Raw genomic sequence first — 24,097 nt, 5'->3', positions numbered from 1 at the left:
ATCCTGACACCTTTCTTTTTCAGAAGAAAGTGACTCGGTCTGTTTAACCATTTGCTGTGGATAAGAGTCCTGCATTAAGTTGGTCATAACAAAAACATGGCTCTGTGAGAGCCTGGAACCACAGTAAATGGCTGGGATAGCAAGCTACAAAGAAAATCAAGGACCAATCATTCCACAATCTCCTCTGTAACTAATAAATCTGGAAGCGAGGACGATTTCGTCACTTTCAGTTTCGGAGCCGTCATTCCCTGGTTGTTACAGCCAAAGAAGCAGCTGATCAAGCAATCTGTACTTGATTAGCTACACTGGAGGGTCTAAAAGACTCTTGATGTCTCCATAAAGAGTACCTGTCACCTGCCCAATGTTATCACATAGGGGGATTGTTAGCCCCCCTGTAATAACGTACATTTTAAATGAAAAAATAAAAAATGAACAAATGAATAATATTTAAAACAAATAAAACCAATTAAAAAAAAAAAAAGTTGAAGAACCCCCTGTCCTCCCTGTGCATGCGTGCAAGTGCAAACATGAGCGCAGGTCCTGCATGGGTATGTAAAGAGCAATTGCACCACACATGTAAAGTGTTGCTGCGAACAGAGTGAGTAATAATTCTAGGGCCATCATTCACGATTAACTCTACAATGATAACCTGTAAAAGGTTTTTAACGCGTCACCTATAAAAAATGTTAGGTACTGTAATTCATCGCCATTTCCCAGGTGCACAGTTTTGAGTCTTGACATGTTTGGCATCTATATATTCAATGCAACAGTATTTATTATTTTGCCAAAAAATTTAAAATTTGTTTGTCCGCACCAAAATATATTTTAGGGTATTTTTTTTCCAGAAAATGTTGCGTTTGATGAACAGCTGTACAGATATTTTGTGACATACAGTGCCTTGAAAAAGTATTCATACCCTTTGAACTTTTCCACATTTTGTCATGTTACAACCAAAACTGTAAAAGTATTTAATTGGGATTCTATGTGATAGACCAACACAAAGTGGCACATACAGTATCTCACAAAAGTGAGTACACTCCTCACATTTTTGTAAATATTTTATTCTATATTTTCATTTGACATCACTGAAGAAATTAAACTTTGCTACAATGTAAAGTAGTGAGTGCACAGCTTGTATAACAGTGTAAAATTTGCTGTCCCCTCAAAATAACTCAACACACAGCCATTAATGTCTAAACCACTGGCAACAAAAGTGAGTACACCCCTAAGGCCTCATGTACACTACTACTGGTAAACAGACGATCAGGAGGCAGTTGGATGCTTTTTTCAGCTGCTCCAGAACTCATCCAATGTTATCTTATGTGTACATGTACACAGGTTCATTTAATGTCGTTTTTAGTTGAGTTTAGAGGCCTTTTCTGGAAAGCAAAAAAAATTAGTTCAGACGCTGAGTTAAGACGCATTTCAAGAGCCAAACGCTTCTAAACGCGGTAACTTGCATTTAGTCACGTTTTGTTCACAGGTGTTTTTCATTTTTGGCTATTTTGAAAAAAAGAAACTTTTTTCCCCAAACGCTTCTAAACGTAAATGCGGCTAAACGCAGCATGTAAAACGAGGCAAAACTGACTTTTTACAGGTGGGTTACTATGTCAAATTAAATCGTTCAAGAGAGGTTGTAAAAACGTCCCGTGTACATGAAGCCTCAGTGAAAATGTCCAAATTGGGCCCAAAGTGTCAATATTTTGTGTGGCCACCATTATTTTCCAGCACTGAATTATCCCTCTTGGGTATGGAGTTCACCAGAGCTTCACAGGTTGCCACTGGAGTCCTCTTCCACTCCTCCATGATGACATCACGGAGCTGGTGGATGTTAGAGACCTTGCGCTCCTCCACCTTCCGTTTGAGGATGACCCACAAATGCTCAATATGGTTTAGGTCAGGAGACATGCTTGGTCAGTCCATCACCTTTACCCACCTTTTCTTTAGCAAGGCAGAGGTCATCTTGTAGGTGTGTTTGGGGTCGTTATGTTGGAATACTGCCCTGCGGCCCAGTCTCCAAAGGGGGGGGAATCATGCTCTGCTTCAGTATGTCACAGTACATGTTGGCATTCATGGTTCCCTCAATGAACTGTAGTCCCCAATGCCGGCAGCACTCATGCAGCCCCAGACCATGATACTCCCACCACCATACTTGACTGTAGGCAAGACACCCTTGTCTTTGTACTCCTCACCTGGTTGCTGCCACACAGCTTGACACCATCTGAACCAAATAAGTTTATCTTGGTTTAATCAGACCACAGGACATGGTTCCAGTAATCCATGTCCTTAGTCTGCTTGTCTTCAGCAAACTGTTTGTAGGCTTTCTTGTGCATCATCTTTAAAAGAGGCTTCCTTCTGGGATGACAGTCATGCAGACCAATTTGATGCAAGGTGCAGCGTATAGTCTGAGCACTGACAGGCTGACCCCCCCACCCCTTCAACCTCTGCAGCAATCATACGTCTATTTCCCAAAGACAACCTCTGGATAGGACGCTAAGCATGTGCACTCAACATCTTTGGTCGACCATGGCGAGGCCTGTTCTGAGTGGAACCTGTCCTGTTAAACCGCTGTATGGTCTTGTCCACCGTGCTGCAGCTCAGTTTCAAGGTCTTGGTCTTCTTATAGCCTCGGCCATCTTTATGTAGAGCAACAATTCTTTTTTTCAGATCCTCAGAGAGTTCTTTGCCATGAGGTGCCATGTTGAACTTCCAGTGACCAGTATGAGAGTGAGAGCGATAACACCAAATTTAACACACCTGCTCCCCATTCACATCTGAGATCTTGTAACACTAACGAGTCACATGACACCAGCGAGGGAAAATGGCTAATTGGGCCCAATTTAGACATTGTCACTTAGGGGTGTACTCACTTTTGTTGCCAGCAGTTTAGATATTAATGGCTGTGTGTTGAGTTATTTTGAGGGGACAGCAAATTTACACTGTTATACAAGCTGTACATTTACTACTTTACATTGTAGAAAAGTGTCATTTTTCAGTGTTGTCCCATGAAAAGATAATAAAATATTTACAAAAATGTGGAGGGGTGTACTCACTTCTGTGAGATACTGTATGTGCCACTTTTTGTTGGTCCATCACATAGAATCCCAACTGTTATTGTGAAGTGGAAGGAAAATGATAAATGGTTTTCAAAATTTTTTTTTTACAAATAAATATCTAAAATGTGTGGGATGCATTTGAATTCAGCCCCCCTGAGTCAATACTTTGTAGAACCACCTTTCACTGCAACTACAGCTGCAAGTATTTTGGGGGGTTGTCTCTACCAGCTTTGCACCTCTAGAGGGACATTTTTGGCAATTCTTCTTTGCAAAATAGCTCAAGCTCTGTCAGTTTGGATGGAGAGCGTTTGTGAACAGCAATTTTCAAATCTTGCCACAGATTTTAGATTGGATTCAGGTCTGGACTTTGACTGGGTCATTCTAACACATGAATACGCTTTAATCTAATCCATTCCATTGTAGCTCTGGCTGAATGTTTAGGGTCGTTGTCCTGCTGGAAGGTGAACCTCCGCCCCAGTCTCTTTTGCAGACTCTAACAGGTTTTCTTCTAAGATTGTCCTGTATTTGGCTCCATCCATCTTCCCATCAACTCTGACCAGCTTCCCGGTCCCTGCTGAAGAAAAGCATCCCCACAACAGGATGCTGCCACCACCATGTTTCACGGTGGGGATGGTGTGTTCAGGGTGATGTGCAGTGTTAGTTTTCCGCCACACATAGCATTTTGCTTTTAGGCCAAAAAGTAAAATTTTGTTCTCGTCTGACCAGAGCTTCTTCCACATGTTCCAAATGGCTTCACGAAACGGCAAACGGGACTTCTTATGGCTTTCTTTCAACAATGGCTTTCTTCTTGCCACTCTTCCATAAAGGACAGATTTGTGGAGAGCACGACTAATAGTTGTCCTGTGGACAGATTCTCCCACCTGAGCTGTGGATCTCTGCAGCTCCTCCAGAGTTACCATGGGCCTTTTGGCTGCTTCTCTGATGAATGCTCTCCTTGCCCGGCCTGTCAGTTTAGGTGGACGGCCATGTCTTGGTGGGTTTGCATTTTCTGGTGATGGATTGAGCTGTACAAAGCTTGGGATATTTTTTTTTTTTATAACCTAACCCTGCTTTAAACTTCTCCACAACTTTATCCCTGACCTGTCTGGTGTGTCCTTGTCCTTCATGATGCGGTTTGTTCCCTTAGGTTCACTAAGAAACCTCTGAGGGCTTCACAGAACAATAGGGATCACATTTATCAAGGATTGCATATATATTGGGGATCACTTTTGTTAGGGAGAAAATTTAACAGGGACCACAGAGTTAGGCATTACATTTATCAGCTATCCCATTTATTGGGGGGGGGGGGGAATCACAGAGGTAGGGCTAACATCTATTAGTGATCCCATTTTTACCCTGAGTGGCAGGGACAGATTAGTTAGGTTTTCTTTTCCAGCTAGCATGAAGGTGTGCTGAAGACCTCTTTACATGGTTTTGTAACTTGCCACACCCATGAGCACCTTTCTCCTTGTTGTTGGTTTCAAACTGATCTGAGCACTTTTTTTTTGCTGGTGCAGCAGGTGGGTCCAAACACCCAGGAGGGACTAAGGCTAGCCATACAATATACAATTGTCTTGTACATTTTTTTTCTTTAGAGTTACCAAAACCATATAATAGGAGGTCAAACCTAAACATTTTCAATTGGTATGTAATCAGGCAGGCCCTACCACTGCATAGTTGAAGGTAAATCTAAAAGGAAATTGAATAAGAAAATTGTATACTGTATGGCCAGCTTAAAAGTCCCAGCATCCCCTGTTCTTCTATGTCTGAGAGATCCCACCCCTGCAGGAGGGGCAACAGGTTGCCTTGCCTTGGGCTGGGTGGAGCACACGCCGTCTCCACCACCTGAGTCTTCTTGGCATCCAGAGACTGGAACTCGGCAATCAGAGCCTCCAGATCCTCCTGGGGGAATACAAAGAGAAATCCAATTATACAAAATATAATCAACAGTTTCTCACATGGAAATACACCGTACACAATTCCTGCCTGTCCAGATCCATTCTATTGTACACAAGAACACAGTCCCACTTCTGGGCTGCTGTATAACAGACACTCCAAGCTTAACTTACTTAATGCCTTACTCCAGGCAGGGGTTATATACAGTTGAGCTCAAAAAGATTACATCCCCTGGCAGAAATTGTGAAATTTTGGCATTAATATTGAAAATATGACTGATCATGCCAAAAAACTGTCTTTTATTTAAGGATAGTGATCACATGAAGCCATTTATTATCACATAGTTTTTTGGATCCTTTTTAAATCATAATGATAACACAAATCACCCAAATGGCCCTGATAAAAAAAGTTTACATACCCTGGAATGTTTGGCCTTGGTACAGACACAGAAGGTGGCACACACAGATTAAAATGGCAATTAACCACTTAAGGACCGCCGCACGACGATGTACGTCCAAACTTTGAACGGGGATATTGTTGTTATGGCAGCAGCTAGCTGCTATAACCCCGGTATCCCCGTTTTCGTGCGGCGGCCGGCTTTCAGGTAAAAGTGGTCCCTGCGGCGGATTCGCCGCGAGATCACTTTTATCGGTGGTGGGAGAGGCCACCCCCCCTCCCGCCGCGATCCGGTGCCCTCCGCCGCTTACCGGAGCCGTCGGTAGCGGAGGCGATCGCGTCCTTCCCTGTGGTGTGTCTGGAGACGAGTGAGGCTAAGATGGCGCTCACTCGTCTCCATGACACTGCTGGGCAGAAGCGACCTCAAAACGTCACTTTTGTCCACACCTTTTAAAAGGCACATTTTTTTCAAATGTAATTTTTCTAAATGACTTTTTTTTTTTTTTTTTTTTTATTGGATTTTAGTGTAAATATGAGATCTGAGGTCTTTTTGACCCCAGATCTCATATTTAAGAGGTCCTGTCATGCTTTTTTCTATTACAAGGGATGTTTACATTCCTTGTAATAGGAATAAAAGTGACACCATTTTTTTTTTTAAAAAAACAGTGTAAAAATAAATAACATATTGTAAAATAAATAATTTTAAAAAAATAAAATTTAAACCCCCCCCCCTCCCGACGAGCTCGCGCGCAGAAGCGAACACATACGCGAGTAGCGCCCGCATATGAAAACGGTGCTCAAACCACACATGTGAGGTATCGCAGCGACCAGTAGAGCAATAATTCTAGCCCTAGACCTCCTCTGTACCGCAAAATATGCAACCTGTAGAATTTTTTAAACGTCGCCTATGGAGATTTTTGAGGGTAAAAATTTGACGCCATTCCACGAGCGGGCGCAATTTTCAAGCGTGACATGTCGGGTATCAATTTACTTGGCGTAACATTATATTTCACAATATAAAAAAAAAAAAAATTGGGCTAACTTTACTGTTGTCTTATTTTTTTATTCAAAAAAGTGAATTTTTTCCAAAAAAAAGTGCGCTTTTAAGACCGCTGCGCAAATACGGTGCAAAAAAAAGTATTGTAACGTCTGCCATTTTATTCTCTAGGGTGTTAGAAGAAAAACCATATATAATGTTTGGGGGTTCTAAGTAATTTTCTAGCAGAAAAACCTGTTTTAAACATGTAAACACCTAAAATCCAAAAGGAGGCTGGTCCTTAAGTGGTTAAAAGGTTAATTTCTCACATTTGTGGCTTTTTAAATCACAATTAATGTCTGTGTAGAAATAGGAGTTTGTTAGCTCTCACTTGGATGCCCTAAGCAGGCTAGATACTAAGCCATGGAGGAGGTAGAAGAGAACTGTCAAAAGACCTGCGTAACAAGGTAATGGAACTTTATAAAGATGGAAAAGGATATAAAAAAAAAAAAAAAAAAAAAAAAGATACCCAAAGTCTTGAATATGCCAGTCAGTACTGTTTAATCCCTTATTAAGAAGTGGATTAGGGGCTCTTTTGATACCAAGCCAAGGTCAGGTTGACCAAGAAAGATTGCAGCCACAACTGGCGGAAGAATTGCTCAGGATACAAAGAAAGCCCCACAGGTAACCGCAGGAGAAATACAGGCTGCTCTCCAAAAAGACAGTGTGGTTGCTTTTAAGGAACACAATTCAACGGTACTTGAACAACAAAAAAAAAAAAAGAAGAAGAGTTGATTGGTTGAGCTGTCAGAAGGAAGCCTTTACTACGCCAATGCCCTAAAAAAGCCCAATGAGGCATGTCAAGGTGTTGTTGGGCATATTGTAACCAAGTTTTTTCTCTGGAACTTGTGCAGTAAAGGCTTCTTTCTGGCAACTTGACCATGCAGTTCTAAGTATCATCCTATTGTGCTCCTTAAAAACAACCACACCATCTTTTTTCAGAGCAGCCTGTATTTCTCCTATGGTTACCTGTGGGGTTTTTCTTTGTATCCCGAACAGTTCCTGTGGCAGTTGTGACTGAAATCTTTCTTGATCTACCTGACCTTGGCTTGGTATCAAGAGATCCCCAAATATTCCACTTCTTATTAAAGTGGTTGTAAACCCTTACAAGCCACTTTTTACTACAGGTAAGCCTATAATAAGGCTTACCTGTATCTACCCCGGATATCTTCTAAACCTGCACGGTTTAGGAGATATCTCCTGTATCAGCATGTGCCGACGTCATCGGTACATGCGCACTGAAGCTACGGCTTGTTCCTGCCGTTGCTTCAGCTGTCGTACCATTGATGGCGGCTCCCGCACTCATGCGAGGGAGTGACATTTACGCCGCTCCGGCCAATCACAGCGCCGAAGCCCACGATACCCTGAAATAATGACGGGAGACATGTCGCTGGGCAGAGCAGTGTGCTGGGACTGCTGCAGGGGCTTCAATCTAAGGTGAGTATTTAACCCCTTCCCGCCGACCGAACGCACATATGCGTCCTCGGCTTTCCGGGGTTATACCGGGATGATGCCCGCAGCTGCAGGCATCATCCCGGTACCGTTGTTTTCAGCGGGCGATCGGCTACCCGAATATAACAACCGATGCGGCTAAAAGCCGCTCGGCTGTTATACCGGAGGAGCGGGAGGGGACATCCCCCCCCCTCCCGCCGCCTCCCGCCGCTGTTACCGTGTCCATTCGGGAATCTCCGGCGGCTGGGGGCGGGCTGGAACGAAGCTGCAAGCGGCTTCGTTCCAGCCTTCTAATTGTAAACGCGGAAGCGACGTCATGACGTCACTTCCCGTTTACTCGGCTGCCAATGGCGCCGAATTTAAAAAAGTACACAGTATTCAGAATCGCCGTTTTCGGCGATCTGAATACTTTGAAGTGTAAAGGAGGGATGGGGGGTCTTTTAGACCCCCCATCCCTCCATAAAGAGTACCTGTCACCACATATTACTGTCACAAGGGATGTTTACATTGCTTGTGACAGCAATAAAAGTAAAAAAAAAAAAAAAAAAATTTTAAACACAATTTATAAAAGTACAAAAATAAATAAAATAAATAAATAAAAAAAAAAAAAAAAATTTTTTAAAGCGCCCCCGTCCCCGCGAGCTCGCGCAGCGAAGAAAACGCATACGGAAGTCGCGCCCGCATATGTAAACGGTGTTCAAACCACACATGTGAGGTATCGCCGCGATCGTCAGAGCGAGAGCAATAATTCTAGCCCTAGACCTCCTCTGTAGCTCAAACCTGGTAACCGTAAAAATTTTTTAAAGCGTCGCCTATGGAAATTCATAGGTACCGTAGTTCGTCGCCATTCCACGAGTGCGTGCAATTATAAAGGGTGACATGTTTGGTATCTATTTACTCGGCGTAACATCATCTTTCACATTATACAAAAAAATTGGGGTAACTTTACTGTTTGGATTTTTTAAAATTCATGAAAGTGTCACTTTTCCAAAAATTTGCGTTTAAAACACCGCTGCACAAATACCGTGTGATAAAAAATATTGCAACAATCGCCATTTTATTCTTTAGACTCTCTTCTAAAAAAATATATATAATGTTTGGGGGTTCTAAGTAATTTTCTAGCAAAAAATACGGATTTTAACTTGTAAACACCAAATTTCAAAAATTGGCTTAGTCATGAAAGGGTTAATTTCTATGCTTACTAGCTCATTATGCCTTTGACTTGCAGTTTTTTTTTTGGGGGGGGGGGGTTTAAAACCACTTTATATGATTGAACAGTGCTGACTGGCATATTCAAGGCTTTGGGTATCTTTTTATATCCTTTTCCAATCGTTATAAAGTTCCATTACCTTGTTACGCAGGTCTTTTGACTGTTCTTTTCTGCTCCCCATGGCTTAGTATCTAGCCTGCTTAGGGCATCCAAGTGAGAGCTAACAAACTCATTGACTATTTATACACAGACACTATTTGTGATTTAAAAAGCCACAAATATGAGAAATGAACCTTTAATTGCCATTTTAACCTGTGTGTGCCATCTTCTGTGTCTGTACCAAGGCCAAACATTCCAGGGTATGTAAACTTTTTATCAGGGCCATTTGGGTGATTTCTGTTATCATTATGATTTAAAAAGGATCCAGAAAACTATGTGATAATAAAAGGCTCCATGTGATCACTATCCTTGAATAAAAGTTTCTGGGCATGATTAGTCATATTTTCAATATAAAATTGGCATCCATGATAGGAATCACTCGTTCCACCACATCCCAAAGGTTCTCTATTGGATGAGATCTGGTGAGTGTGGAGACCATTGGAGTACAGGGACCTCATTGTCCAGTGGTGAGATGATTGGAGCTTTGTGACATGGTACATTATCCTGCTGGAAGGAGCCATCAGAAGATGGGGACACTGTAGTCATAAAGGGATGGACATGGTCAGCAACAATACTCAGGTAGGCCGTGGTGTTTAATCGATGCTCAGTTGGTACTAAGGGGCCCAAAGTGTGCCAAGAAAATATCCCCCCCACCATTACACCCCCACCACCAGCCTGAACCGGTGATACAAGGCAGGATGGATCCATGCTTTCATGTTGTTTACACCAAATTCTGACCCGACCATCTGAATGTTGCAGCTGAAATCGAGACTCATCAGACCAGACAACGTTTCTCCAATCTTCTATTGTCCAATTTTGGTGATCCTGTGCAAATTGTAGCCTCAGTTTCCTGTTCTTAGCTGACAGGAGTGGCACCCGGTGTGGTCTTCTGCTGCTGTAGTCCATCTGCTTCAAGGTTCGATGTCTTGTGTGTTCAGAGATAGTATTCTGCATACCTTGGTTGTAACGAGTGATTATTTTCCTTCACACAACTGCCACTCTCTGGATATTTTCTCTTTTTCATACCATTCTCTGTAAACCCGAGAGATGGTTGTGTTTGAAAATCCCAGTAGATCAGCAGTTTTTGAAATACTCAGACCAGTCCGTCTGGCACCAACCATGCCACATTCAAAGTCACTTAAATCCCCTTTCTTCCCCATTCTGATGCTCGGTTTTAACTTCAGCAAGTCGTCTTCACCACATCCAGATGCCTAAATGCATTGAGTTGCTGCCATGTGATTGGCTGATTAGCAATTTGTGTTACCAAGCAACTGAAAAAATATACCTAATAAAGTGGCGGGTGAGTGTGTGTGTAATATATATATATATATCTCCCCAGGTCTCATCAGCCCAGTGACGTTACAGGTTCTCTTCATTCTCTATTGGCGGGTGGATCCTAAATGATGCACAGTGCAATGACATGGCACCATTATCTGCAGCATTCTCCTATGAGCCCAGAGTGGGGGCGGAGTCTTGACAACCCAGCCTCGCAGAAAGTGGGGGGCGGAGCACTGACAATCCAGCCTCACAGAAACTGGAGGCGGAGCCTTAATAACCCAGGCTTGCAGAGAGGGAGGGGGCGGAGCCTTGGCAACTCAGGTATACAGAAAGTGGGTGGAGGGCAGGGCCTTGACAACCCAGGCTCGCAGAAAGTGGGGGTGGAGCCTTGACAACCCCCCAGGCTCACAGGAAGTAAGCTGAAAGAAGCTGGGTGTCATTCAACCATAAAGTGGAGTGGGATGATGATTGGAGGAGAATGTCAGCTGATTTTTCTTTTTTTTGCCCATGCTAGAATCAGGCTTTAAAGGGGAACTCCAGCTTTTCCCATGAAGCTGTCAAACAATACAGAAATCCCCTATAAAAAAAAAACAAAAACAAAAAAAAAAAACACTCTGTATAAAAAGTTCACATTTCTTTCAGTAATTTGGGTGAGGATCTGACCGGAGAACTTCTCCCTCACTTCCCTTTTCCATTGAGGATGAATGGGAACATGCAGGGGTGGGGCTTTATAGGGGTGAGTGATAACATGAGAACCTGCAGTGGATGGCCCCTTTAATACCCAGGTCCCGCCCCTCACCTCCTCCTTCTTGGACCTCTTAGAGACTTTCTTCTCCATTTTGGCGGCCGTCTTCTCCGCCCCCTTCACCTTCTTCTCCTTCTTCCCTTTCTTCCCCATGGCTGCGCTTCTCCACACCGGGGACAGGGGCACGGGGTGACGTCACCGCAATGCGACCAGAGTCCCCGGGAGATGACGCCACGGCCATGCGGCTGACTGGGTCACATGATTCCGAGACGCATTCTAACCCCGCCCCCGGTGTACCGTGTATTCTGGAGTATAGCGGCATGACAGAGGCCTGTGTGCCGTACTGTATGTAATAGGAGGTCATTAAGCTATGGGAGCCGTGTACCGTATGTAATGACGGGGGGGGGGGGGGATTATTTTGCCTTATAAAGTAACCAATTCAGATTAAAAAATAAAATGTCATGCAAAACTTTGTGTATAGATTAAAAAAAATTGTAAATATTTGTTTTTTCATAAGTGATCACATGACATTAGTTCTATGCTGCAAAGGGGGTTTAGAAAGCTGGGGGGTGGAGACTGCAGGAGGCAGAGAAACAGCAGTGCACTAGTCTTCCCAATGAAGAGCTGTGTGGGGGAAGGGTTGTGTCACCACAAGTCTGACCAATGGCGTACAGGCGGACTGAGCTCTCAAATACAATGCAATTTGGATGGATGTGCTCTTATGCCTAGCGTGGTCAGTTTAAAATAATGAAGCAGAGGGACTGGCAGGGTCACCAGGTATTTCACACATAGGAAGCAATACAAAGAGAACAGGCTTTTTAAGGGCTGGCCCACACTAGATGCACTCCATTGCTTTTATTCTGCATCGAAAAATGCATGGACAGTATTAAACATGAATTCCAATGGTCCTTGTTCACACCAGTGCAGTGCATTCCAGTGCAATCATCGAAAGTTAAACATGCTGTATTTCTTCTCTATGAAATGCATCTGAATTGCGCCCAAAACACATTAAAAAACGCCCCAGAATGCACGTCATCAATTGAGATGAAGGGAAAAAAGGTGGGAAAAAAACGCCCTGGGAGACATCAAAAACATATCAGACGCATACGTTCACTGACACCGACACTGGGGATTATCATTGCATTTTTATTGACACCAGTGTTGGCGTTTATTATTGCACTTATTAAGACCAGTGTGGGGGGCTATTATTGCATTCACTGACACCAAAATTGGGTATTATTATTATTACATCCACTTTCACCAATGCTGGGGGTTATTATTGTGTCCACTGACACCAATGCTGGGGGTTATTATTGCGTCCACTGACACCAATGCTGGGGGTTATTATTGTGTCCATTGATACCAATGTTGTTTTTTTTTATTGAATCCATTGACATCAATGCTGGGGGTTATTGTGCCAACTAACACCAAAGTTGGGTATTATTACACTCACTGACACCAATGCTAGGGGTTATTATTGCATCCACTGACACCAATGTTGAGGGTTTTTATAGTATCCACTGACACCAAAATTGGATATTATTATTATTACATCCACTGACACCAATGCTGGGGGTATTATTAATGTCACTGACACCAATGCTGGGGGTATTATTAATGTCACTGACACCAATGCTGGGGGTATTATTAATGTCACTGACACCAATGCTGGGGATTATTGTACTCTAACCTCTTTAGTGTTCACTGTGATATGCTGCAAAAAAAATCAGCAGGACCTAAATTTATGGGCATTGCGGTGCTCTGCTATTGTACAGCCCTGTAGAAGCAATGTGGGCTCTCTATAACTTTCAAGTTGAAAATAAAAAAAGAAAAACTGCGCTGTACACTCAAAAACATATATGTGAAATATATAACAAATATTCCCAAATCATTAAACAAAGTGAAATTATAAGAAATCAAACTGGTGTCTAACTATTATCACGTGCATATATATAAAAAAAAAAAAAGGTTGCCAAAACACTTGTGGTGAAAATGAAATGAAAACACCAAGTCCATAACCGGATGAACAGATGTCCAGTGGGCAATGAGAAGAGACCCTTGATCGCTGTTCATAGGGATCGATGTGGAAAAGTGGAAAGTAGGAAAACACCCATTATAGTGATCCACCACCACCTAAAATGCAACTTACCAGATAGCAAAGCTTAATAAGCTTGTCAAAAAATCAAGAAGCCGAATGGACATGGATCAAAAACGTCCCTCTGTACGCTTATGACAGGCAGCAGACAAACTGGATGAAGTGAAGATCTGAATATCCAACTTTTTAGGTTGACCTCCACTAGTGTGCGGCCACCTTTTACACCCCATCACCCCAATGTCAGTTCATTTCTCTGGTGACCCGAGTAATGATGGGTGACGAGTCCCCCTCCCCCACTCCCTTCCCCCCCAGGGATTGGGATTCTGTCTACCCCAGCAGAGTTTACGCCTGAAGTGTTCAATCCGCGTTCATATAAAAAGTGCGGCTGGGAGCCTCGCAGGGCGGCATGTTGGCTTAGCTGTACTGAGGGTTCAATCAGCGGGGAAATCATTTCTGCAGTGTCAGCAAATCTTCACACATGGGTGACATGGAGAGCTAAAAAAGACTGAAGAATTCCGCCATTCTTTGTTATGTCCGGTTATCTTATCTGCATCCTAAAGGGGACTCTATATTCTTTTTATAGTAATTGGATGTGATTGGCTTAGAGGTCCACTGTAGTGAATATTTTATTCAGGTGACTGTATGAGATCATTACCTGCAATGATCATGTTCAGTATTTAAGATCCTTCTAATATTTCACATGCCTTCATTTATATGTTTCTCCATGCAGGCCAAGCTGTCCAGCAAAAGTGACAGGGTGACAACTCTGCTGCATGATTTAACTGTACAACAAACAGTGTTGTCACCCTCTTACAGGAAGTGGAGAAATAACTGAGTTACTAACAGGATGCTCCCTGCTTATTGGAGAGCTCTAGCTCTTGATTTAACGGTGGGTGTGGGGGGACCTCTGCAGAGAGACTGCTGCTTCCACACGGAATCCTCTGCAGCATGCTGGCGGGGGACAGGCTTTTCTACTAAGGCTGTGGCTGCTTTCTAAAGTAAACAAACTGTAAGGCTAGTATAGCAGTGTGTGAATGTGTGAAAAAACACACGTCTCTCTTGCGATTCTTTGTTATCGGCATCCCAAACGTTGCAAGCATTAGCAAGTTTTTTTTTGCAAGAAGCTCGAAGCCCAAAAAAGGTGAATGAGCTAATTTGCCACATTTGTCACGCATTGGGCAGCCCATTGAAGTGAATAGGCTGCCTCAGGCATGTAGCGCAACAATGGTAAAAAAAAAAAAAAATGTGCGTCATTATGTGAATGGGGCCTGAGACTTTGCACACTGCTTTGTTTTGATGCACCGGGAATGTCTTTAGCACATTCAATCATTAACCACTTGCTTACCGGGTACTTTCACCCCCTTCCTGCCCAGGCCAATTTTGAGCTTTCAGCGCTGTCACACTTTGAATGACAATTGAGCGGTCATGCAACACTGTACTCATATGACATTTTTATAATTTTTTTCACACAAATAGAGCTTTCTTTTGGTGGTATTTAACCGCTTCAGTCCCGGAAGATTTTACCCCCTTCCTGACCAGAGCACTATTTGCGATTCAGCACTGCGCCGCTTTAACTGACAATTGCGCGGTCGTGCGACGTTGTGCCCAAACAAAGTTGACGTCCTTTTTTTTCCCCCACAAATAGAGCTTTCTTTTGGTGGTATTTGATCACCTCTGCGGTTTTTATTTTTTGCGCTATAAACAAAAAAAGAGCGACAATTTTGAAAAAACGCAATATTTTTTACTTTTTGCTATAATAAATATCCCCCAAAAATATATAAAAAAAAAACTATTTTATTCCTCAGTTTAGGCCGATATGTATTCTTCTACATATTTTTGGTAAAAAAAAATCGCAATAAGCGTATATTGATTGGTTTGCGCAAAAGTTATAGCGTCTACAAAATAGGGGATAATTTAATGGCATTTTTTGTATTAGTATTTTCTTTTTTACTAGTAATGGCGGCGATCTGCGATTTTTATCAGGACTGCGACATTATGGCGGACACATCAGATAATTTTGACACATTTTTGGGACCATTGGCATTTTTACAATGATCAGTGCTATGAAAATGTATTAATTACTGTAAATATGTCACTGGCAGTAAAGGGGTTAACCACTATGGGGCAGTGAAGGGGTTAAGTGTGTCCTAGTGTGTTTTCTAACTGAAGGGGGGATGGGGACTGTGCAGGGGAGATGACAGATCGCTGTTCATACTCTGTTTGAACAGACGATCTCTCTGTTCTCCCCTCAGAGAACCGGAAACTGTGTGTTTACACTCACAGATCCTGGTTCTCGGTGTGCTCCGAGTGATCGCGGGAGCCCGGCGCTGATCGCGACCACTTGACACTCGCATAGGCTCAGTGGGCAAGCGGGGGGCGCGCATATGCGCCCCCCTAGTGGCCGAACATGTTACCGACATAACATGACGGCGATTCGCGCAGCCGAGCCATGTTGCTGCAGTAAAACTGCGGCGGCTGGTCGGGAAGCGGTTAATCACCATTGGGTTTTTTATTTTTTGCTAAACAAACAATGATGGGCGCTGAAAGGTTCCACTGATAGGCTGCACTGATGGGCACTGATAGGCACTGATGAGGCAGCAATGATGGGCATTGATCAGAAGGCGATGATTAGTGGCACTGATGGGCACTGAAAAGCAGCACTGATGGGCACTGAAAGGTGGCACTGATGAAGCAGCACTGGTGGGCATTGATCAGGAGGCACTGATGAGTGGAACTGATGGACACTCATAAGCGGCACTGAAGGGCACTGAGAGGTGGCACTGATAGGTAGCACTGATGGGTACTGATAGGTGGCAATGATGAAGCAGCACTGGTGGGCATTGATCAGGAGGCACAGATGAGAGACACTGATAGGCAGCACTGATGAGCACTGATAGGAAGCACTGATAAGTGGCACTGATGGACACTGATTGGCAGCACTGATGTGCACTGATAGGTGGCACTGGTGAGCACTGATTAGTGGCACTGGTGGGCAATGAGGTGGCCGATGTCCCTGTAACAGAAACCGTTTAACGGCTTTTTTCTTTTTTCCTCACGCTATGAAAAAAGCCGATAACTGGCTTCTGTTTACTTCCGTGATCAGCTGTCATTGGCTGACAGCTGATCACATGGTAAAGGGCCGCTGTGATTGGTCCTTTACCCCAATCTATGATCAGCTGAGTCCCAATAACTCGGTGATCACAGAGCAAACCGCCTGCGTGTTCCCAGTGTGAGACTGGGAGGACATTGATGGAAGTCCTCCCGGCATTTTAAGCTCATACTTTAGCCGCCTTTCCGCTATAGTAAGGGTGGGAAGGGGTTAAGATTAGTTGGGCTTTAAATCCAGAGCTGTCCCCCGGCAGTACTTCTTTTTTGCCACAAGATGTCCTTAGTATTCTGGGCCGAATAATGCCTCTGTTACTGGCCGGAGTCGCGTGACGTCACCCCGCGCATGCATGCGGGAGCCGACGGTCGCGGCACGGGCACTAGAGAATCGGCACGATCGTGCCCTTTCTTCAGTACACATGCACCGATGACGTCGGCACAAGCGTATATGGTGAATATCTCCTAAACCGTACAGGTTTAGGAGATATTTCCAGTACCTACAGGTAAGCCTTATTATAGGCTTACCTGTAGGGAAATATGGCTGTATAGAGTTTACAACCACTTTAAGGTCTGTTATTTTTTTTCTAAAATAACAAACATGTTAGATTTACCTGCTCTGTGTAATTGTTTTGCACAGAGCAGCCCGGATCCTCTTCTTCTCGGGGTCCCACGCCGGCGCTCCTGCCGGGTGCCCCCACAGCAAGGAGCTTGCTCTGGCAGCACCCAAGCAGGCGCACTTCCGAGCCGCGGCTCTGTGTGTCCGTTCACAGAATGCATGAAGGTAGAAAAACTTGTGCCTTTACAACCACTTTAAGTTAAAAGTAATAAATAAAGCAGGGGTCTCCAAACTTTCAAAACAAAGGACCAGTTTACTGACCTTCAGAAAGGGGAGCCGAACTGTGGCCGTTGGGATTAGAAAAGGTCCCAAAGTCAGTGGGAATAAACAATGCCCCATTTTTTGGTGTCAAATGAGAGGAATAGCGTCCCATCGTTGGTGTCATTGGGAGGAATTGTGCTCCATCAATGGTATCATTGGGCCCCATTGTTGGTGTCATTGGGAGAAATTCTACCCCATCATTGGTGTCATTGGGAGGAATTGTGCCCCATCATTGGTGTCATTGGAAGGAATTGTGCTCCATTACTGGTATCATTGGGCCCCATTGATGGTGTCATTGGGAGGAATTCTGCCCCTTCATTGGTGTCATTGGGAGGAATTCTGCCCCTTCCTTGGTGTCAGTGGAGGGAATTATTCCCTACTGTTCAGTGGATGAAAAAGTGCCCCAAGTGCAGGATAAAAGCAAGCAAAGGGCTAAATCACGGTAAAAACGCACAACATGCTTTTTTGCAGCTTCTCCTTTAAAGTCTATTGAACCAAAAAAGCAAAAAAAGCACCATTTTGCATTTAGGGCTAGTTCACACCACAAAAACGCACTCCACATCAATCCGGATACGTTTCTGCCTGCGCATTTTTAAGGCGTTTTTTTGACGCGTTCCGTTGCGTTTATGATGCGTTTCCGGATGCTCTCCAGATGCTTTTTTTACTTTTTTTTTCCCTGTTTTTTTTTCCACTGTCCTGAAGACCAGTGCATTTTTTGTTGAGTTTTTTATGCGTTCCAGTGCATTCCGGTGCTTTTTTGATGCGTTTTACCGAGTTCTAGTACAGACTAGTGCAGGAAAAATGCAGCATGTTCTACTTTTTTTTTTTTTTTCTGGGACTGGAACGCCCTGGAACTGACTGCACCGGTGTGAACTATGCCATTGGAAACTATATGGCCTATTTTCCAGTTTTGATGCAGAAAAAAAAACCACTTGACTGCATGTGTGTGAACTGGCCCTCAAAAAAGTCCCTGACCCTTTCCAAAAACACAGAGGCACAAAAATGCATTGATGTGAATGTGTTCCACAGAAACCCACGTTAAAAATAATGTCCTGCATTTCTGCAAAAAGCGTGAAAAAACACATTGGTGTGAATAGAGCCTTATAGGGCGTACACATGGTCGGACTTTGTTCGGACATTCCGACAACAAAATCCTAGGATTTTTTCCGACAGATGTTGGCTCAAACTTGTCTTGCATACACACGGTCACACAAAGTTGTCGGAAAATCCGATCGTTCTGAACGCGGTGACGTAAAACACGTACGTCGGGACTCTAAACGGGGCAGTGGCCAATAGCTTTCATCTCTTTATTTATTCTGAGCATGCGTGGCACTTTGTCCGTCGGATTTGTGTACACACGATCAGAATTTCCGACAACGGATTTTGTTGTCGGAAAATTTTATCTCCTGCTCTCCAACTTTGTGTGTCGGATAATCCGATGGAAAATGTCCGATGGAGCCTACACACGGTCGGAATTTCCGACAACACGCTCTGATCGGACATTTTCCATCGGAAAATCCGACTGTGTGTACGGGGCATTAGTGTGTAGAATATGGCCAAAGAGTGCAATTCCTGAAATCTCCCATCAGAGGGCGGTCTATTCCCAGTATTCGCCCTTCTATTCTCTTCCAATGTTCATCTTGCAGGCGTCTTCTGCGATCGTTAGATTCTTTCTAATGCAACTCCCCCCCTAGTATTGCATCATTGTCTTATGTGAATGGCTCTTCTGCAATCCTAGACAAGAAAAAGGAAGAGACTCATGAAATCCCGGGCGTGTCTGATCATATATAATTATGTCTGACGCACCACACCGCCGTAATTATACATATACATTTTTTGCTTGCCTTTGAAGAAGACGGGTATATGTTAACAATGGAAGGATTCTTTCTGAGTCTAAATTCTGCGTGCAAATCTGAAAACAAAATCATTTTTCGTTAGCGGTCGTGGAATATTACTGAACCGCAATTAACATTTTAAATCTGCTTCGTGGTGTTCCGCCAGCAGGAAATCCTCCGATACGTATTTGTTTTCCTCTAAATTATATCCATTTGTTTACGTAGAAAAAAAGAGCGGAGGTTCATATTTCAGCCTGCATTTGTTAAAGTGGACCTGTCACTTACTTTACAAATCCGCCTGAATAAATCCCTGGCATGTTACAACAGTATCATTTTTGAGAAAAGTTCCACCTGTTACCATTAAAAAGCAGTCCCTGAGCTCCAATCAGTGACTTTGCCTTGCCTTGGCTAAGATGACGTTGTCAGTCTGCTGCAGGCAGGAAGAAGCATTTCCTCAGTCACCCCCCCCCCCTAGTGATCAGACCAGTGGCAGCCTGTCCATTAGGGGCGCCCGGGCGCCCCACCCCCTCTCTCCACTCCACCCCCCTATATGGTCATGGATAGATTCATGCATCCCCTATTCATGCGTCCAGCCCATTTCAGGGCACCGGGCGCATGAATTACAGCGGCAGGTTTTTTTGTTTTTTTTTAAGCACCTGATTAAAGCCAGAAGCTCTAATAGGCTTCAAAATCGGGTGGGCTCAGGACGCAGAGGATGCGCTCTGATCCCACCCAGGTGTGTTACAACAGCGAATGAATATTTGCTGTTGAAACACTGATCCTCAATCCGGCCAATCCGAAGCGGGTAGGGTTGCCACATCATCCCTTTAATCCAGGACACCCAATAATTACACAGGTTCTGCAGCTGATTAAGGTGGTAATTAAACTAATTTGGTGCCTTATCTGCATTAAATCAGCCTCAGAACCTGTGTAATTAACATGTGTCCTGGATTAAAGGGATGATGTGGCAACCCTAGAAGGGGGGTGTGAGACACATTTTCCGATTGTCCGAAAAGAGAAGATTCCCGATTGGCCGCCGGAGGAGGAGGGAGGTAACGTAAGCCGCCGTGATGACCCCGGAGAACAAGAAGCTGCAGGAGAACAGGAGGAGAACGGGAGGTCGCCGGGGAGGGGAAGCCGGCGGTGATGGGGTAAGTGCTACCAACCGACCAACCCGGGGGGGGCATTTTGTCTGCTGCTTCCCCCCCCCCCCCTAAAAAAAAAATTTCCACCACCCGCCACTAGATCAGACTGCAACATTGTAAAAATATTGTCATCTCTGAGCTGTCCTCTCAGTTCAGGAAGTAGATGGTGACCCTGGATGATGTCTGAACAAAGATGGCGCCGTCCTTCTGGAAAGAAAAGCAGTTGAAGGCATTGTCAGGGGGAGAACTCTGATCTCTGTTAGAGGTAATTAATAACTAGAAGGGTCACACTGACACCCGACTCAGCATTAATGGACCTTATAAGTGAACATATATGTTATGCTAATTCTGAATTCAGACATTCTTGCCATGAACAAGCACCCTTTGGTAACCAGAGTGCACCCGACTGATCACTGGAGGGAGGGGACAGGAAGAACAGACACTTTAATGCCAGCACAGTCCCCTCCCCCTCCACCAGGGGAGCCATTCATTATTTATACTACTGGTTTCATTTACCAGCAGATAAGCCATACGGAGAGTTCCTTTTAAGTGCTGCCAGCAGAGTTACCTACATTTATTTTATTTTCTTAAAGTCCTCTGTACACCAGAAATTAGGCTGGGAGTGGGGGTGTCCGCACTGTCAGGTAGTCAGGATCTAATGCATTGCATAGTGAAGGCAAAACATGTTTCAGGCACTGGGGGGGGGGTTGGGTTGAGACTTCAGGTTAGCAGAGTATAGGGTGGACCTCAGCAGTTGGAACATGCTCATTCACAGTCCAGTGGACAGGCTGAGTGAGAGGAGGTGACACGGGAAGATGCAGGCAAGCAGACACATTATTATGTGTGACAAATGTGTCAAAATAGCGGTTAAAAAAATGCGCGGCACTCACACGTACAACAGCCCATTGAAATAATGGGCTGCCCTATGTGTGAAGCACAAAAAAAAGCACACAAAAACGCATGTTCACAAAACGCTTATGCCGCGTACACACGATCAGACATTCCGACAACAAAATCCTGGATTTATTTCTGACGGATGTTGGCTCAAACTTGTCTTGCATACACACGGTCGCACAAATGTTGTCAGAAATTCCGAACGTCAGGAACGCGGTGATGTGCAACACGTACGACGAGCCGAGAAAAATGAAGTTCAATAGCCAGTGCGGCTCTTCTGCTTGATTCCGAGCATGCGTGGAATTTTGTGCGTCGGAATTGTATACACATGATCGGAATTTACGACAACGGATTTTGTTGTCAGAAAATTTGAGAACCTGCTCTCAAATTTTTGTTGTTGGAAATTCTGACAACAAAATGTCTGATGGAGCCTACACACAGTCGGAATTTCCGACAACAGGCTCGCATCAAACATTTGTTGTTGGATATTCCGATCGTCTGTACCCGGCATAAGTGTGAACCTAGCTAAGACTGCATAGACATTACCAATAGTTTTCTACATATACTATACAGGTCTCTGATTATAATAATTCGTTACTGTTTTGGATAATTGTTACAAAGAAATACAAATTGTATGAATCAATAAATAAATGAATGAAGTGCTGCGCTGTCCCTTAAATCATATCATCAAAGTGAATATGTGAAAAACACCCTCAATTTTATATATATATATATATTATAAAATAAAATCAAACATAAGTTAAAATCTGTGTATACCTTGACTATTTAGCTCTAATTTAACTCTGTGTATATATACAGCGTCTTGAAAAAGTATTCATACCCCCTTTTCCACATTTTGTCATGTTACAACCATAAATATAAATGTATTTTATTGGGATTTTATATGATAGATCAACACAACGTGGCACATAATTGTGAAGTGGAAGGAAAATGATAAATGGTTTTCCACTTTTGTTACAAATAAATATCTGAAATGTGTGGCGTACATTTGTATTCAGCCCCCTTTACTCTGATACCCCTAACTAAAATCCCGTTGAACCAATTGCCTTCAAAAGTCACCTAATAACTAAATAGAGTCCACCTGTGTGTAATTTAATCTCAGTATAAATACAGCTGTTCTGTGAAGCCCTCAGAGGTTTTTTTAGAGAACCTTAGTGAACAAACAGCATCATGAAGGCCAAGGAACACACCAGACAGGTCAGGGATAACATTGTGGAGAAGTTTAAAGCAGGGTTAGGTTATAAAAAAAATATCCCAAGCTTTGAACATTTCACAGAGCTCTGTTTAATCCATCAACCTGAAAATGGAAAGCGTATGGGACAACTGCATACCTACCAAGACATGGCCGTCCACCTAAACTGACAGGCTGGGCAAGGAGAACATTAATCAGAGAAGCAGCCAAGAGGCCCATGGTAACTCTGGAGGAGCTGCAGAGATCCACAGATCAGGTGGGAGAATCTGTCCACAGGACAACTATTAGTCGTGTTCTCCGCAAATCTGACCTTTATGGAAGAGTGGCAAGAAGAAAACCATTGGTGAAAGAAAGTCATAAGAAGTCCTGTTTGCAGTTTGCGAGAAGCCATGTGGGGGACACAACAAACATGTGGAAGAAGGTACTCTGGTCAGATGAGACCAAAATTGTTTTTTTTTGCCTGAAAAGCAAAACGCTATGTGTGGTGGAAAACGTGAAACATGGTGGTGGCAGCATCATGCTGGGGGGATGCTTTTCTTCAGCAGGGACAGGGAAGGTTGTCAGAGTTGATGGGAAGATGGATGGAGCCAAATATAGGGCAATCTTAGAAGAAAACCTGTTATGCCGCGTACACATGAGTGGACTTTTCGACCGGACCGAGTCCGGCTGACAATCCGACCATGTGTGGGCTTCATCGGACCTGCAGCTGACTTTTTCGGTCGAAAATCTGACAGACTTTAGATTTGGAACATGTTTCAAATCTTTACGTCGGAACTCCGCCGGACCCAGTTCCTATCGAAAAGTCCGCTCGTCTGTATGCTAGTCTGACGGACAAAAAACGATGCTAGGGCAGCTATTGGCTACTGGCTATCAACTTTCTTATTTGAATCCGTCGGACTTTGGTGTGATCGTGTGTAGGCAAGTCCGTTTGTTCGGAAAGTCCGCCGAAAGTCTGTCGGATAGACCGTTGGACCAGTCCGGTCGAAAAGTCCGCTCGTGAGTACGTGGCATTAGAGTCTGCAAAAGACTTGAGACTGGGGCGGAGGTTCACCTTCCAGCAGAACAACGACCCTAAACATACAGCCAGAGCTACAATGTAATGGTTTAGATCAAAGCATATTCATGTGTTAGAATGCCCCAGTCAAAGTCCAGACCTAAATCCAATTGAGAATCTGTGGCAAGACTTGAAAATTGCTGTTCACAGACGCTCTCCATCCAATCTGACAGAGCTTGAGATATTTTGCAAAGAAGAATGGGCAAAAATGGCCCTCTCTAGATGTGTAAAGCTGGTAGAGACATCCCCAAAAAGACTTACAGCTGTAATTGCAGTGAAAGGGGGTTCTACAAAGTATTGACTCCGGGGGGCGCCATACAAATGTACCCCACACTTTTCACATATCTATTTATAAAATATTTTACAAAAACCATTTATCATTTTCCTTCCACTTCACAATTATGTGCCACTTTGTGTTGGTCTATCACAAAAAAAATCCCAATAAAATACATTTACGTTTTGTAACATGACAAAATGTGGAAAATTTCAAGGGGTATGAATACTTTTTCAAGGCACTGTATATATAACCAGTTTTCAAAAAAGTCTCTGTGAATATATAACCAATGTTCAAAAGTCCACCAAAAATATTCCTTCAATCGCAAATAAAGTTCTTGTGTGCAGTGCTCCTTCACCCAGATCGGAATCTTCTTA

The 24,097-nt window shown here is 43.6% G+C and overlaps 1 protein-coding gene across 1 annotated transcript in view; it reads right to left on the bottom strand.

The window, feature by feature from the left end:
* The window catches only part of KLHDC4 (kelch domain containing 4), a 53,555-nt gene extending 42,058 nt beyond the window's left edge, over nt 1–11,497 (bottom strand). Inside the window, exons 1-2 of the mRNA XM_073605720.1 lie at nt 11,283–11,497; nt 4,867–4,958 (exon numbers count right to left, since the gene is read on the bottom strand). Of these exons, the coding sequence (XP_073461821.1) occupies nt 4,867–4,958; nt 11,283–11,381 (191 nt within the window). The 5' untranslated portion in view covers nt 11,382–11,497. The remainder of the gene's footprint in view (nt 1–4,866; nt 4,959–11,282) is intronic.
* Nucleotides 11,498–24,097: the final 12,600 nt, after the last annotated feature.

Source organism: Aquarana catesbeiana, linkage group LG11 (genome assembly GCF_042186555.1).
Source record: "Aquarana catesbeiana isolate 2022-GZ linkage group LG11, ASM4218655v1, whole genome shotgun sequence".
NCBI classification, from domain to species: Eukaryota; Metazoa; Chordata; class Amphibia; order Anura; family Ranidae; genus Aquarana; species Aquarana catesbeiana.
This window is presented reverse-complemented; position numbering and strand designations above follow the sequence as displayed.